The sequence below is a fragment of the Styela clava genome, chromosome 11 (assembly GCF_964204865.1).
Source record: "Styela clava chromosome 11, kaStyClav1.hap1.2, whole genome shotgun sequence".
NCBI lineage: Eukaryota > Metazoa > Chordata > Ascidiacea > Stolidobranchia > Styelidae > Styela > Styela clava.
Window position 1 is genome coordinate 6,696,205 of NC_135260.1, and position 12,871 is coordinate 6,709,075.

Consider the following 12,871-nt stretch of genomic DNA (forward strand, 5'->3'; position numbering starts at 1 on the left):
CTTGCTATGTTCACATTGTTAATCAATACTTTATTAATCGACTAGGAAAGCCAAAGAGAAGTTGGGAAAATGGCATAGTCGCAGTTGGCATGCATGTCCTGCTGATTTTATAATACTCAGGGATATATTTGAATCATTTGCATGTAGTCTATACAGTTAAAGACTTGGATGTAAAATAGATATTATTTGATTTTAAAAAACATGTTATTTATTGTATGTACAAAACACCGAAAATTTGCAATTATGGAAACCTATCATACGAACTATGACCTATGTGACCATATATTTTGGCTCATTTGTCTGTTTTTGTATCCGCATAAATATAAAACGTATCTTGCTCATGTTGAGTAAAAAAAATGTAATCATTAACCAAGCTACAAGAAAAAATATGAGTTTAAAAGTCAAAAAGCATGTCAATGAATATGTTTTCTGCGATTAAATTAACCACAAAAATACATTTCAATTCTCTAATGCATGAAAAATGTTTTATGCTGCAAAGTCTTGTTCAATGACGGCAGTGGAAAACAATTACATGTGGAATATGGAATTGAAATAGAAAACAGAGGCAGAAATAGATTAGAACGCCGTTGAATAAATAAAAATACAAAAAAAATGTGCGTGTACTAATATGAAGGTAACTAATTTTGTTCGCCTACTTTACATCAAGTTGTGTAAAGGGACTGAAGCTTATGGGCAGAAAATATAAAACAAAATTAATTACTTCCATATTGGTACACACACTTGTGGAGCGCCCAAGTACCGGTATGTGTTCACAGACACAGTGAATGAGGCTAGTCATGTGTTCTATATAAAACTCGATAAAATACAAACGCACTCTCCCCAGGGCATATTGCCACTAATTTTATAAGAAGATTTGTTAGGAATTTGGTTGGATAAAATATGGACAAGATTTAAATTGCTAATCAAGTCCAAAGCTTTATATTTAATGTTGAATGAGTGTTTTATTACACCTGAACAGTATATATTTTAGGTTTCAAGAAACACTACCCATAGATATACAGAGTGTCCAAAGTCCCTTTACAATTTTAATTTTGTTATGAAGTCAGTTCTCAATATATCTTAACCCAGTTTGTTGTTGTTTTAATTATTAATTGTTTATGTATTTGTACTTCATTTAATACATCTGTGAGGGCAAAAACAATATATGATATCGGTAAATTCACTTTGCAATTTTAAAAACTTTCAAGACTTTATGGACACTCTATACATTCCTATGATGCAGATAGCACCAAGTAAAAGCATTGAAATTCTAACACAATATACTAAATTCTCCCTTGCATGCCAACATTCCAATTATCCATGGCTTATTATCCTATTAATATTGCTCTGTCATTAATGAATAAAACATTAAATACAATGGAACGTGTTACAAATGTCTAAAACTGTGTCAGACGTCAGAAGATATTAAATATTAAAGAGACCACAAATAAAAATCAGACTTAAATATTCATGTGACGTGCGTGCAAACACGTACATAGCTTCTGGAATTTCTCTCCAGGGAAAATAGAGTATTATTCTCAACTTCTTACGATGTTCTTAAACTTGTTGTACTTCTGCCAAAGTTGTTCACAACTTTAAATAGAATGCTTTATGTCAAAAATTCCAAGGTTAAGGATGCAAGTCAATAATCCATTATGAACATTAGTGATAAAGAAGACTTTTCTGTTTACAAATAATTTATCACAATATGCCAAATAATTGCTCAGTTATCAGACACCGGTAATCTCTTATTTCAACTAAAAACTTCAAACTTGTAAATAAAATTATCATTACTTAGCTAATTTTTGGACATCGATCTCAAATAAAATGAATTCGAAAATTCAAAAAAGATATTTCAAAGTCAAAAACATCTATTTCTCAAGATTTTTTCAAATCCAAACATTATATCATCGAAGAAAAAATAATATATTTTAGCAATAAAATTTCGATTGAGCTTTAATATAAGTAGATTTTGATATAAAATAATATAATTAATTCCCTATCGCAATCGCCTTCAACTGAAGACGTGAACCAATGTACATCGTCTGATAAATCCTAAAATTTTTATAGCGTAACTGTGACACAGGAATTTTTCCTCTTTCAAAATTCATCAAATTTTCAACATTTCCGAAAAACCAAAATTAATTATTATATTATTTAAAATTAAATTTCAAAGCTTTAACTCTCAAGCAGAAATGTGGAAATAAAAAAAATGGCAGCAGAACAAATCATGCTTTCATTTATGTTTTTCATATATTTTTGTCTATCCTACAATACAGCTGGCCGGAAGAAACAACAAAAACACTTGTTTAGCTCTTCTAATTATTTGTACAAAGTTAAGCATACCATGAACACAATGGGTACTCTTTACAAAATTATCTACAAATTTAGTTTGATCGGGTATGGGACAAAAAAATACCACCAAATCAAGCATGTATGTTATAGTTCCAAGTTTGTGATATAAAAGAAAATGTCTAATTCTGAAATGCTGTTGCACGCAATTTCTTTGACGCAGGAGCAGAATTTGGACTAGACGTGCCTTCTTGATAATTGAAACTGCGGCACAGGTTCGAATATTTAAATCTACTTTAATGCTTTGGGTAAATAAAGATTATTTTGGGGCTCAACATGAAATATATGTTAAAATAACAAAGATTCATTCCTGTAATCTGAAGGAACCATTTTGAGCGGGTTATGGATTATACATGAGTTGTACTAAACAAACATTCCACTGAGATCGGTGGGTTCTGAGCTGGATTTTAACACGAGAGAGTTCGTGCTGTGTCTGTCGTCGAATGCATTAACGAACTAATGAAAGATGGAGAAAAAATCCGGTTTGAAAACAAAACCTTTTAGAATTTTTTTTATTAATAATTTGGGAAGTCAAATATTACCCTTTCACAACATTTTTGGTGGGGGAAAACACAATTTAAAAATATTTAAAATTTACACTATTCAAAGATATCTATTTCATGAAATTTAGATTGAATAAAATAGTGTTTTTTGTAAAAATTAGCAATTTTCAAGTGAATTAATAATTTATATGGAATAAAACATGATTTTACTGAAATTGTATCAATTAATTACTCGAAATAAAAATTCATTATAAAACAGGATTCTGTAATATTCAACCAATAATAAATGGATATTGCTAAATTCTTTGCTGAAGAAAATTTTTGAAAAAAAGACTAACATGAATCCCATTTAATGGTACTCCCGTAGTGTGTGCACCAGGTTAGAGTTAGGCCATAATTTCATTCTGATTTTCCTTATTTTAGTTCTATTACGAGTTGGGGACTGTCTGTGTTAGCCAAATGAATATACATTTAATATTTGTAAACATTTATGATAAGACAAAATTCGGTAATACTCAAGAAATGATGGAAGGAAAAAATTCACCAGATTTTAGTTTTTGAAGAAAAGAGCATATTCAATATTCATTTACAATGTGAAGTGCAAATATTAAAAGTGAAATCCTGGATTGAAATTGTCTGAGGTTCAATATCAAAAATAGGATTATTTCACACAATTGAATATATATTATTGGTAAAATTGCCACCGCTGAGAAAACCTTTCACGATAACTAGAGATGGTTAATTTCCTATGAGAGTATGATATAAAAAAGATTTTCACCAATTTTTAGGACTATAAATAAGCACTTATGTAAAACGAAGCGATATAAACGGAGATCCACCATTTTGATAAGAATTATGTGTGTACGAATTAAATATTTCTTTACAATATGCAAATATAGAGGAGATGATTTAAGTTTCAATTTTCTGAGAAACTTTTCAAATGTCAAACAATTTGTCAAATGAAATGATGCTGAAAGATTAACACTTTTCAGTATAATTCTCTCTATTTTTTGGGGTATTCCGAAACAAATTAAAAAAATGAAAATAAAACAGCTGGTGATATTTTTGTCTCTGAGCGATTTCTAGATGCTGATTCATGGCATCATTGAGGGGGTTGATGTGGAAATCAATCCATTAATAATAAATGAGGGAGTATAAGTCGTGTGCAATTATAAAACATGAATTTTGTGGCAACAAGAGTCACAGTTTCTAATCGTGAAACTTGAACCTGATAAGCCTTGAAAATTATCCAAATAAGCTATTTGTGTGATGTCAAAAGTTTGAAATACAAATAAACTTGTTTACTATCAAACCAAAAATTTGTCCACTTTTGCAATAGAAAATTTTTTAATATGTGTCGACTTATACACACATAACTTTGATCCCATTCAAACAAAATGACATTATGCTAACTTAATTCCAACAGCTACAACTAGAACCATGCTAAGTTCTCACGATAAGATCGTACGGTTTGTAGGGTCGGCTTATATGCAAATTTTTATAAATTTACTGTTTTAGGGTACAAGCAGCTATGGAAGAGACATTTTATTTTAAGAAGATTTCCTGGTTCTGGCACCGCTTATCCAATTTATCACACTCTGGGTGAAGTAGTGAGAGTGGGATTTGGAATTTAGATTTTTAACCTTTGACACCGACGTAGATCACCAGGTACAAAACTTTAACCTCTAGGGAGGCTGTCACGCCAATTAGAAATTTGCTCCAGGAAAGTAAAAGACTCATTAACAAAATCGTAAAGTAAAATCTAATTATTATTCAACTTTATTAAGAAAGATCACAAAGATAAAATCCAATCACTTCAGACAGTAACAAAGTTAAATAACCATTAGGTTCAAGTTTATTTTTAATTGTTGCACGATTTCAAGCGCAAGAAGCCTTAATTACATTACGTTGTCAAAGTACAAATTGAGGTCAAAGCCAAATGGAATTCCTTTACTTGTTGAGGCTCACTAGAGAAGATCGCTAATATTTGAATATTCGGTCGATAAAAAGATTGTATATGCAAATGTAGAATATTTAAATACTAACAAAGCAAGGAAAATAGGGGCTTTCGAACACAAATATAAGTATACCAAGAAGTCTATAATTTTGTTTGTGAGCCCCTTTCACTCTGATCAGGGTTTTGAACAAGTAGATTGGTCCGCTAGACAAGAAGTTTGGGAGAATTGAAATATTTCTCGTTCAGCATTCCCGCGCTACTAAACCAAACTACAAATTCAGATGTCTATATCTGATAATAAGTTGGAAAATAATTTTAGAAAGACTTGTCTGGTATTTTTTAAAATACCTTAAAATTACTTTCATTCAGTCAAAATCTCTACACAAACTTAGGTTTTTTTTTTCTAATTTTTGAATTTAAAAAAAGTATCTTTATACCTATAATATTACTGATAAAAACAAATAATATAACAATCATTTATGAAATATATATTTTCCGTTATAAATTCATTCATTCTTTTTTTATTTTCGATATACCAGACTTTACCGAACAATTTCATTAATAGCAAAACCCACCAGACAGAAAGCACATTTTCTTTAACTAATCTAATTTTCATATCATGTATGACTCACTCACCTCACCATTACAGAAGCAGTAAATAATCGCTACGAAGAATCCCTGAACGAAGAAACAAAGATAATCAGATTAAAATAGCATGAAGTTGAAACATTTACTAAAGAAGGTCATGATCAATTTAAGTTTTGGGAGAAAATACTATAAACTGACCTCAGCCTTTGAATGACATTTGGATTTTGCTTTTTGAAAATTTCAAAAAATATCAAGAAATTATAATTTATGCTTCATTTAATTTTGATGAGATTCTCAATTAGGTAGTAGATACCATGATTCACATGATGATGAAAATTGATAACTGATTAGATAAGATAAAACTGATAATATTCAAATTGCCTGATTACAGAAAAATAAGTAAAGTATATTCCATAATATTACCATAAATCAGAATTTAGTTATGATTTAGACAAATTAACGTAAAAATAATATTTCTGTGGTCTATTCAGACATTGCAAGATTAAGTGGAATATGTGAAAAACCATTTTTAATTGAAGATTATGGTATATTAAATCAAGCCATTTGCCATTCATTTCAGTAACTTTTTTCATTAAATATATAACTTATATACCGATTTTATAAATATGCGAATAGGATAATTCATTTCGAAAAATTTATAATTTATGCTCTCATAGTATTGCGCAATACTTTACCTGGAATGAATTGAAGAATAAATCAAAATACATTCTGATGTCCCACCATAAACCTTTTTCTATGTTATCAGGCATTCCTATGAACACAATAGCATGAACTCCAAACATCGGGATGAGAACAAGTGTAGATTTCGCTAGTTTCCTAAAGAAAGTAACACAATAGCATTAGGTTCTGCATGAATGTACATAATGAAAGAGAACTCAAAATGGGGGATAAAAAAACTCAACATCAAACAACGCAGCGTAATTGAGAATTTATACAACAAAAACCATTTTCTGCAAGAAATTTACATGTATTATTGTAACAGCTAAAACAAAATCTAATTTATGCATGGGAAGTCCAAAACAAATCAAACATTCAAATTGTTTTACAATAAATTAAATTCAATGTTTTAAATTCCTGATTTCACAATACTTTAGAACAGTTTCATTTGAAAACAAATATCCAAATTAGTTTCTGAAAGCAGAAAAATTGAGAACGGATCAAATCTCAAATCACTATTTTATCTCGACATTCAGGTATTTTCAAATTCAAACTCACACTTTTATTTTTATGTGTTCATTGCTGAGCATCACCCATTTTTAAATTAGTTTCCATATTCAAAAATATTATTTAAAAATGTATTTAAAATAATAGATTATTTCGGCCATTCCTATTTGAACTTGCTATCCAATGCAGAAATTTGCATGAACGAAATTTAAATTTAAGATAATTCGTTTTTCTCTGGTGAATATCCTATTTTTATTTGTTGTGCGAGTCATGTTTTATATAAAATATAGGGTACATAGAGTATTCGAAATGGAATAAATAGAAAAAACAAACAAAAATCAAAGGCGATCATCAGAGAAAAAAATTTGCATGTATCAAACTAAATCAAAAATTGTATAAAATTGTTTCACATTACGGGTAAAATTTATGCAAAATCGTCTGTCATCATTTCTTTGATTACCACCTACAATCTAGTAAGTTCAATAAAAATTAGTCACGGTTAGGTTGTTGACGTCAAGAAAGTCGATAACATATTTTCGTTTTTTTAGTACAACTGTAATTTTTGATTTTATCATCATTTTTAAACAGTAGCGGGAGAGCAATTTCCACGCTTCTGTTTTGTATATTTTCTTCATGTTGATCACATCTATCGAAAGTTGTTGTTTTACTCAAATGAACTTCATTCGAACTGTTTTATAATCCAAAATTTTTCTTAAAGTAAACCAAACCAGTGTGACCAAAACGAATAATTACAAAATTTCGACTATTTCTAAATAAATAAAATTTCAAATTGCGCTAATCGAATTTTTCCTATATTCAGCCATAATATCAGGTACCCTATATAAAAGTATAATTACATTAATAATTAGACTTCTAATTTGATTACCAGTTGGTATGTAAAATCATGCATTTAGTGTCACTTAAAATTAGCTATTTTTTCTTTTTTAAACAAGATGTTGATGGAACCGTCAAATTTCGAATAGTGGGTCAGTTTCGAATGATCACTCACTAAATACATGGCCAGTATGATTTTTATCGGCGCTCCAGAAGTGTGTGTACCAATATAGAGATAAAGGTAACTAATTTTGTTCGCCCACTTCACATCAAGTTGTGTAAACGGACTGAAACCTATGGGCAGGAGGTATATTCACTTGTCTAACACAGACAGTTCCCGACTCGTAATAGAATTACAATAAGGAAAATCGAAATAAAATTATTGCCCAACCCTAACCTGGTACACATACTACAGGAGGACCTTTTTGTCAAATATAAAGTTAATCAGACAACATGATATCATATTATTTCTGATATTTCTAATTTTTATCAACCGCAGGTCGACAGATTTGAATAAAAAATCAATATCAGCTGTTTAAGAAGGCAAAAATGCCTTAAAACTAGAAATTACCAAAACAAAACTTTTTTACTTTAAAAGTCTAATATAAATTTTGATACGCAGGATTACACAAGCAGACTCTGCCATAAGCATGACTGACAGGCCAGAAATGATGGAAGTTTGAATCAGATTAATTAAATGGATAACTAACTCATGAGAAATATTAATTTGAAAGTGTTTTAGAGAATTTGTTATATTTGTGCAAATTTTTAAATATATCATTTACGAAACACTGAAAATACCTGAATTTGAAAAATGTCGAAAAACATTAGGATAGGATTTACATATTTATGCTGAGGGAGAGGAAAGGCTATAAGCGTCTTAATCACATGGCAAACAGCAGCCTATCGTACAGTTACTAGTTTATGTCAGGTATGTGATTAGTTAATCAGGTATTTGTTTTCAGATGTATGGACTTATTGATGATACTTTATAGCTGATAATAATATTATTGAACTACAACTCAATCCAACAGAAAAATTTGGTGTAATATTTATTAATATATGGATTCCGATTACGGTATGATATACAATACATAAGGCCAATAAAAGAATAATAATAGTATATATGAAATCAATTTGTAATAAGGGTATAAACAACTGAAGCATACACGACCCAAGTTCAATAATCAATAAAACTCGTTTAAATTTTAATTACATGTCATACAAATTCACAAATCACTCAATATTAACATGGAATTCATTTCAATTGAGTAGCTTCAATATTATTGATTATTGTAATGTGACTAAGAGTTACAGAATTAAATAAACATTTCATTGATTTGTCAGCTGAACGTGTTCCAAAGAGATGTGTTTACCTGTATTGTCGCCTATTGTCCGATCTGTTTATAGCACCTCGTTCCCTCATTTTATACCAAAGTACTCGGATTATGTTCAGGAAAAGAAGAAAATTTATCTGTGAACATGAATAATAAGGATTGAATATAATTTGTTAGAAATTTGCATGATAATGTGTAACTATACACGTTTGCCAAAAAATACTTTTATTTAAGTGAGGGACATTCTTCCAAATGAAGCTTATATTTAATTCATAATATACTGGATGCATTGTATTAAAAATTGATCAAAACTTTTCACAAGAACTTCATGATTGCCATAATATTTTTTATGAGAGATTTTTCTCAAAGCAAGGATGTGCAAAATCTAACTCAGAAGTGAACAAGTGTCATCTCTGAGTAAAGTTACGGGCTTTCACTGAAATGCCCACATTATTGGAAACTTAACCTAAATCAGGGATGTGCAACCTGCGGCTCGAGGCCAAATGCGCCAGCAAAAAAAAATGTACGGCCTGCGGAGAAGTGCCAATTTTGAATGATGTGCGGCCCGCGAAGGGTGTTTTCAATTTAATTCAGTACATGCTAGTAATTCCAAACCCTTTGCGTTGCGAAGCCTATACCTGAGTCCAATTTATTATCTATGACTTTATAATGCTTTAACAGCTAGCTTGTGCAAAGAACACATGTCACAAGATCAGTAACTAAAATTATTTTGCCTGGATAGATCATGTTAAATAAAGGTTCGGCCCGCGGTTTTACCCAGTTATTTCTATTTGGCCCTACTGTATTAAAGGTTGCACATCCCTGACTTGAATCAACATAAACGACTCTTATATATTATATATTCATTTTTCAATTACTTGTTTACAGAATATAGAATTTCTAAGATATCATCAGTAAAGTAGAACAAAGTACTCACCACATTGGCAACAACAATAGGTCCATTGTAGATCCATTTATATTCTGTGATTGAAATGTCCCAACAACTTCAAAAGAAAAAAATTTAATATCAGAATTATCAATCAATGATTTACGAGTATAAAAACCTAAAAGTCTGCAAATTTACTTATGTCAAAAATGCAAAATCTCTTTTTCAAAGCGAAAACAAAAGAGAAAAAAATAAAAGTATAAAAGTTTTTTGATAAACAGCATTTTGAAAAATTTCGCTTCACATTGTATTTACAATTTATTTCTTAATAAAATGTGAAATTTACTTTGAAAAAGCCGCTTCTCATACACAATTCAACCTTTGTGATAGAACTCTAAGGAAACTTAACATGTATGTATTGATGTCAAAATGTAGGCATTTATTTTTTTAAATGTTTGCCCCATGCAAGGGGGAGGGAGAGGGATACTATCAAATGTATCATGTTTCTTGAAATAAAATAAAATAGGAGAATTTTTTTTAGAATGTGTCCCTATTTTCAAGACTTGCGGTCATGCAAAATAAACTTGCCATTTTCTTAAGATTTTTCATTAATTTTGAGGTACTTTGACTTATTCATTGTCAGATATAATGTACTTAAAGCAGCAATTTTTTACACCACCGTCCCTATTTTTGGTTTTGGGCCAACGAAAGCCCGTACTAAAACACTGCTTTTTGACTAGATGGAATATTTAAAATAATTCTCCTATGTGTGAGTTATGGTAGCTTATTGGTTAAGCATGATCAGGATTTGTGAAGCTGTATACAAAGTATATGCTGACAGATAACAGCATGAGAATATGGTTTCCCCAAAATCCAAATTTTGTCTGATTGTTTCTTTTTTATTTTAGGAATTTCCACTTTTATTTCCAAGGTAAAAATAGTATTCAGATGAAAAAAAAAAATTTTTTTCTTCAGTGAATTTTTGTTCTCCTACGATCTATCAATAAGAAGAATTTTTGTAAATATTTGTCTTTTAACAAATGGTTTGAGTTTTAACCTCAATCAGAAGTAAATGGTAGAGAAATGGAATGTGCATGTATGATGACTGATGAACAAACCCAATTTTAAAAAATAAATAAATATGATAACTAATAGAGAAGCAAACAAATTAATTTTGAAAACCTTTCTTTCATAGGCCTTGGAAATTTTATGTGCAAAAATTGTTTATTTGCAATCTGTATATAACATTCTGTTTCTGTACAATTCTTTTGATACTTAACTCTAATTTTTATCATTTGATCTCAATGCCCATAATTATACTGTATTCAAAATACCGATAGTTAATTCAATTTTCCACAATTTTAATGTGAAATACCTCAACATTTAGTAACATTGCAGTGACGAGTTCCAAACAGAAAATCATATCATTGCATTTATATTTCAAATAAACCACAAAATTTTTTTTAAACAAATAAAAATATATTTTCAATGAGTTTTTCTTGGAATTCGGTTATTGCAGCAAGTTGAAATTTAATTTCTTGGTTAATGTTCAAAAACTTTAAGATGAAAGTACAGTTTGAAAGTTTTTGGCAAATAACCACCAAAAAAATTTTCTCATGTCAAAATTTTCTGGAATTTCTAATTATTTGGTTGAATAAATGATATTGGCTGAAAAAGATGCTTGTTCCTATATAAGGTCAAAAACATGAAAGAGAAAGATAAGAAAAGTTAAAATTTAAAAAGAACTATAGCGCAAAACAAGTTTTAAACAAAGCTCCAAAAATTTTAAGCCCTAAATTTCAAACAAAGCAATAATCGAGTTAAAAAAACAAACTGAATCACGGTCAATAAACCAATGTCAATCACGACCAATAATGTTGTTTGTCAGCAAGGGCTTAAATGATCTTTCAGGCATCGCAGAGAACATCTCAGAACTATTTTCATAAAAACAATATTTCATTGTTCAAATTCATAAGTCTGTTCACAATTGGATGTGCATGACTAAAGTAGAATGAAATATTTCTTGTTTATATCATGTTTTTTTGTTGTTTTTGTTTTACTTTTTCTGGCAATATTTGAGATTTACCAGAGGAATCTGTATACCCAAATGTTGAGCATAAGATGCTGTTAAAATACACTATATAATTACGATGATAAAGTATTTTATCTCTTTAATTGAGTATGAATGTAAAAATCTAACCTGTAGAAGTCATTATAGCTTTTTGCAAAATACATTTCTTTATATTTTTTACTTACTTTATAATTTTACTCACTAAGTTTTGTAAAGAAACCAAAATACAATTTCCTATTGTGGTATTTAAAAAAAACCCATAAAACTAGTTTTAAAAAGCCAATATAAAGTAGGAAAAGAGTTAATGTATTTAATTTTAAATTTCGCAAAAAGTTAGTAAATGAAAACAAGGTTGCATAACAATTTAAGACAATTACTCCAAATTTAAATTTTTCAATATAGTTCAGTATAGTGATGTGAATTGTATGCTACGAAACCAATGCTTAATAAACATAATTTTAAAAAAGAGTATCATTAATAAACAATGAGTTTTCAATAACGGTGAGACAAAATAACTAATTTTTATCAAAAACGATAAACATATTACATTGAATCCAATCCTTAAATCACATTGATTTTGTAAATTTTGGTACAAAAGCAATATTTGGCTGAAAACTACAATTTTTAATCGTGAATCACTATACTCTTGTTTTATTAGATTTGAAGAAAAAAAACTTTGAGCAAAATTTCAAAAAACTTACTGTATGTCTTCAAGTGTTCCTCTGACGATCGCCCACGGAACAACAAATAGTACCGGCACACCTGGAAAATAGTATCAGGTCAAGTAGGGCACTTGAAATTTGACACTGAATAACGGGGGTTTGACGTATGTTTAGAGGAAAATCTAAACCTTCATAGTCATGTGGTTTAATCTAGTTCCTGATCGGATAACAGGAGTTTATCTGTCGATACGTGATTTGGGAGGAATATTGGAAAAGAAAAAAAAATGAACAATGAAATAAATAAGGAAAATGATAAACTGTACCAATTTTTGGGTACTCATGAAGTATGTGTGCCAGGTTAGGGTTAGGCCATGATTTTATTCCATTTTCCTTATTTTAGTGTTATTACGAGTACGGAGACTGTCTGTGTTAGCCAAGTGAATATCCCCTCTGCCCATAGGTTTCCATTCCTTTACACAACTTGATGTAAAGTAGG

At 29.7% G+C, this 12,871-nt stretch overlaps 1 protein-coding gene across 3 annotated transcripts in view; it reads right to left on the minus strand.

Moving 5' to 3' along the window:
- Positions 1-12,871, minus strand: part of LOC120348195 (parathyroid hormone 2 receptor-like) — a 35,313-nt gene that overhangs the window by 4,872 nt on the left and 17,570 nt on the right. For all 3 annotated transcript variants that reach the window (XM_039418322.2, XM_039418321.2, XM_039418323.2), the window contains 5 exons: positions 12,415-12,475; positions 9,694-9,760; positions 8,796-8,893; positions 6,096-6,237; positions 5,449-5,490 (listed from right to left, as the gene is read on the minus strand). In XM_039418322.2, the coding sequence (XP_039274256.2) occupies positions 5,449-5,490; positions 6,096-6,237; positions 8,796-8,893; positions 9,694-9,760; positions 12,415-12,475 (410 nt within the window). The remainder of the gene's footprint in view (positions 1-5,448; positions 5,491-6,095; positions 6,238-8,795; positions 8,894-9,693; positions 9,761-12,414; positions 12,476-12,871) is intronic.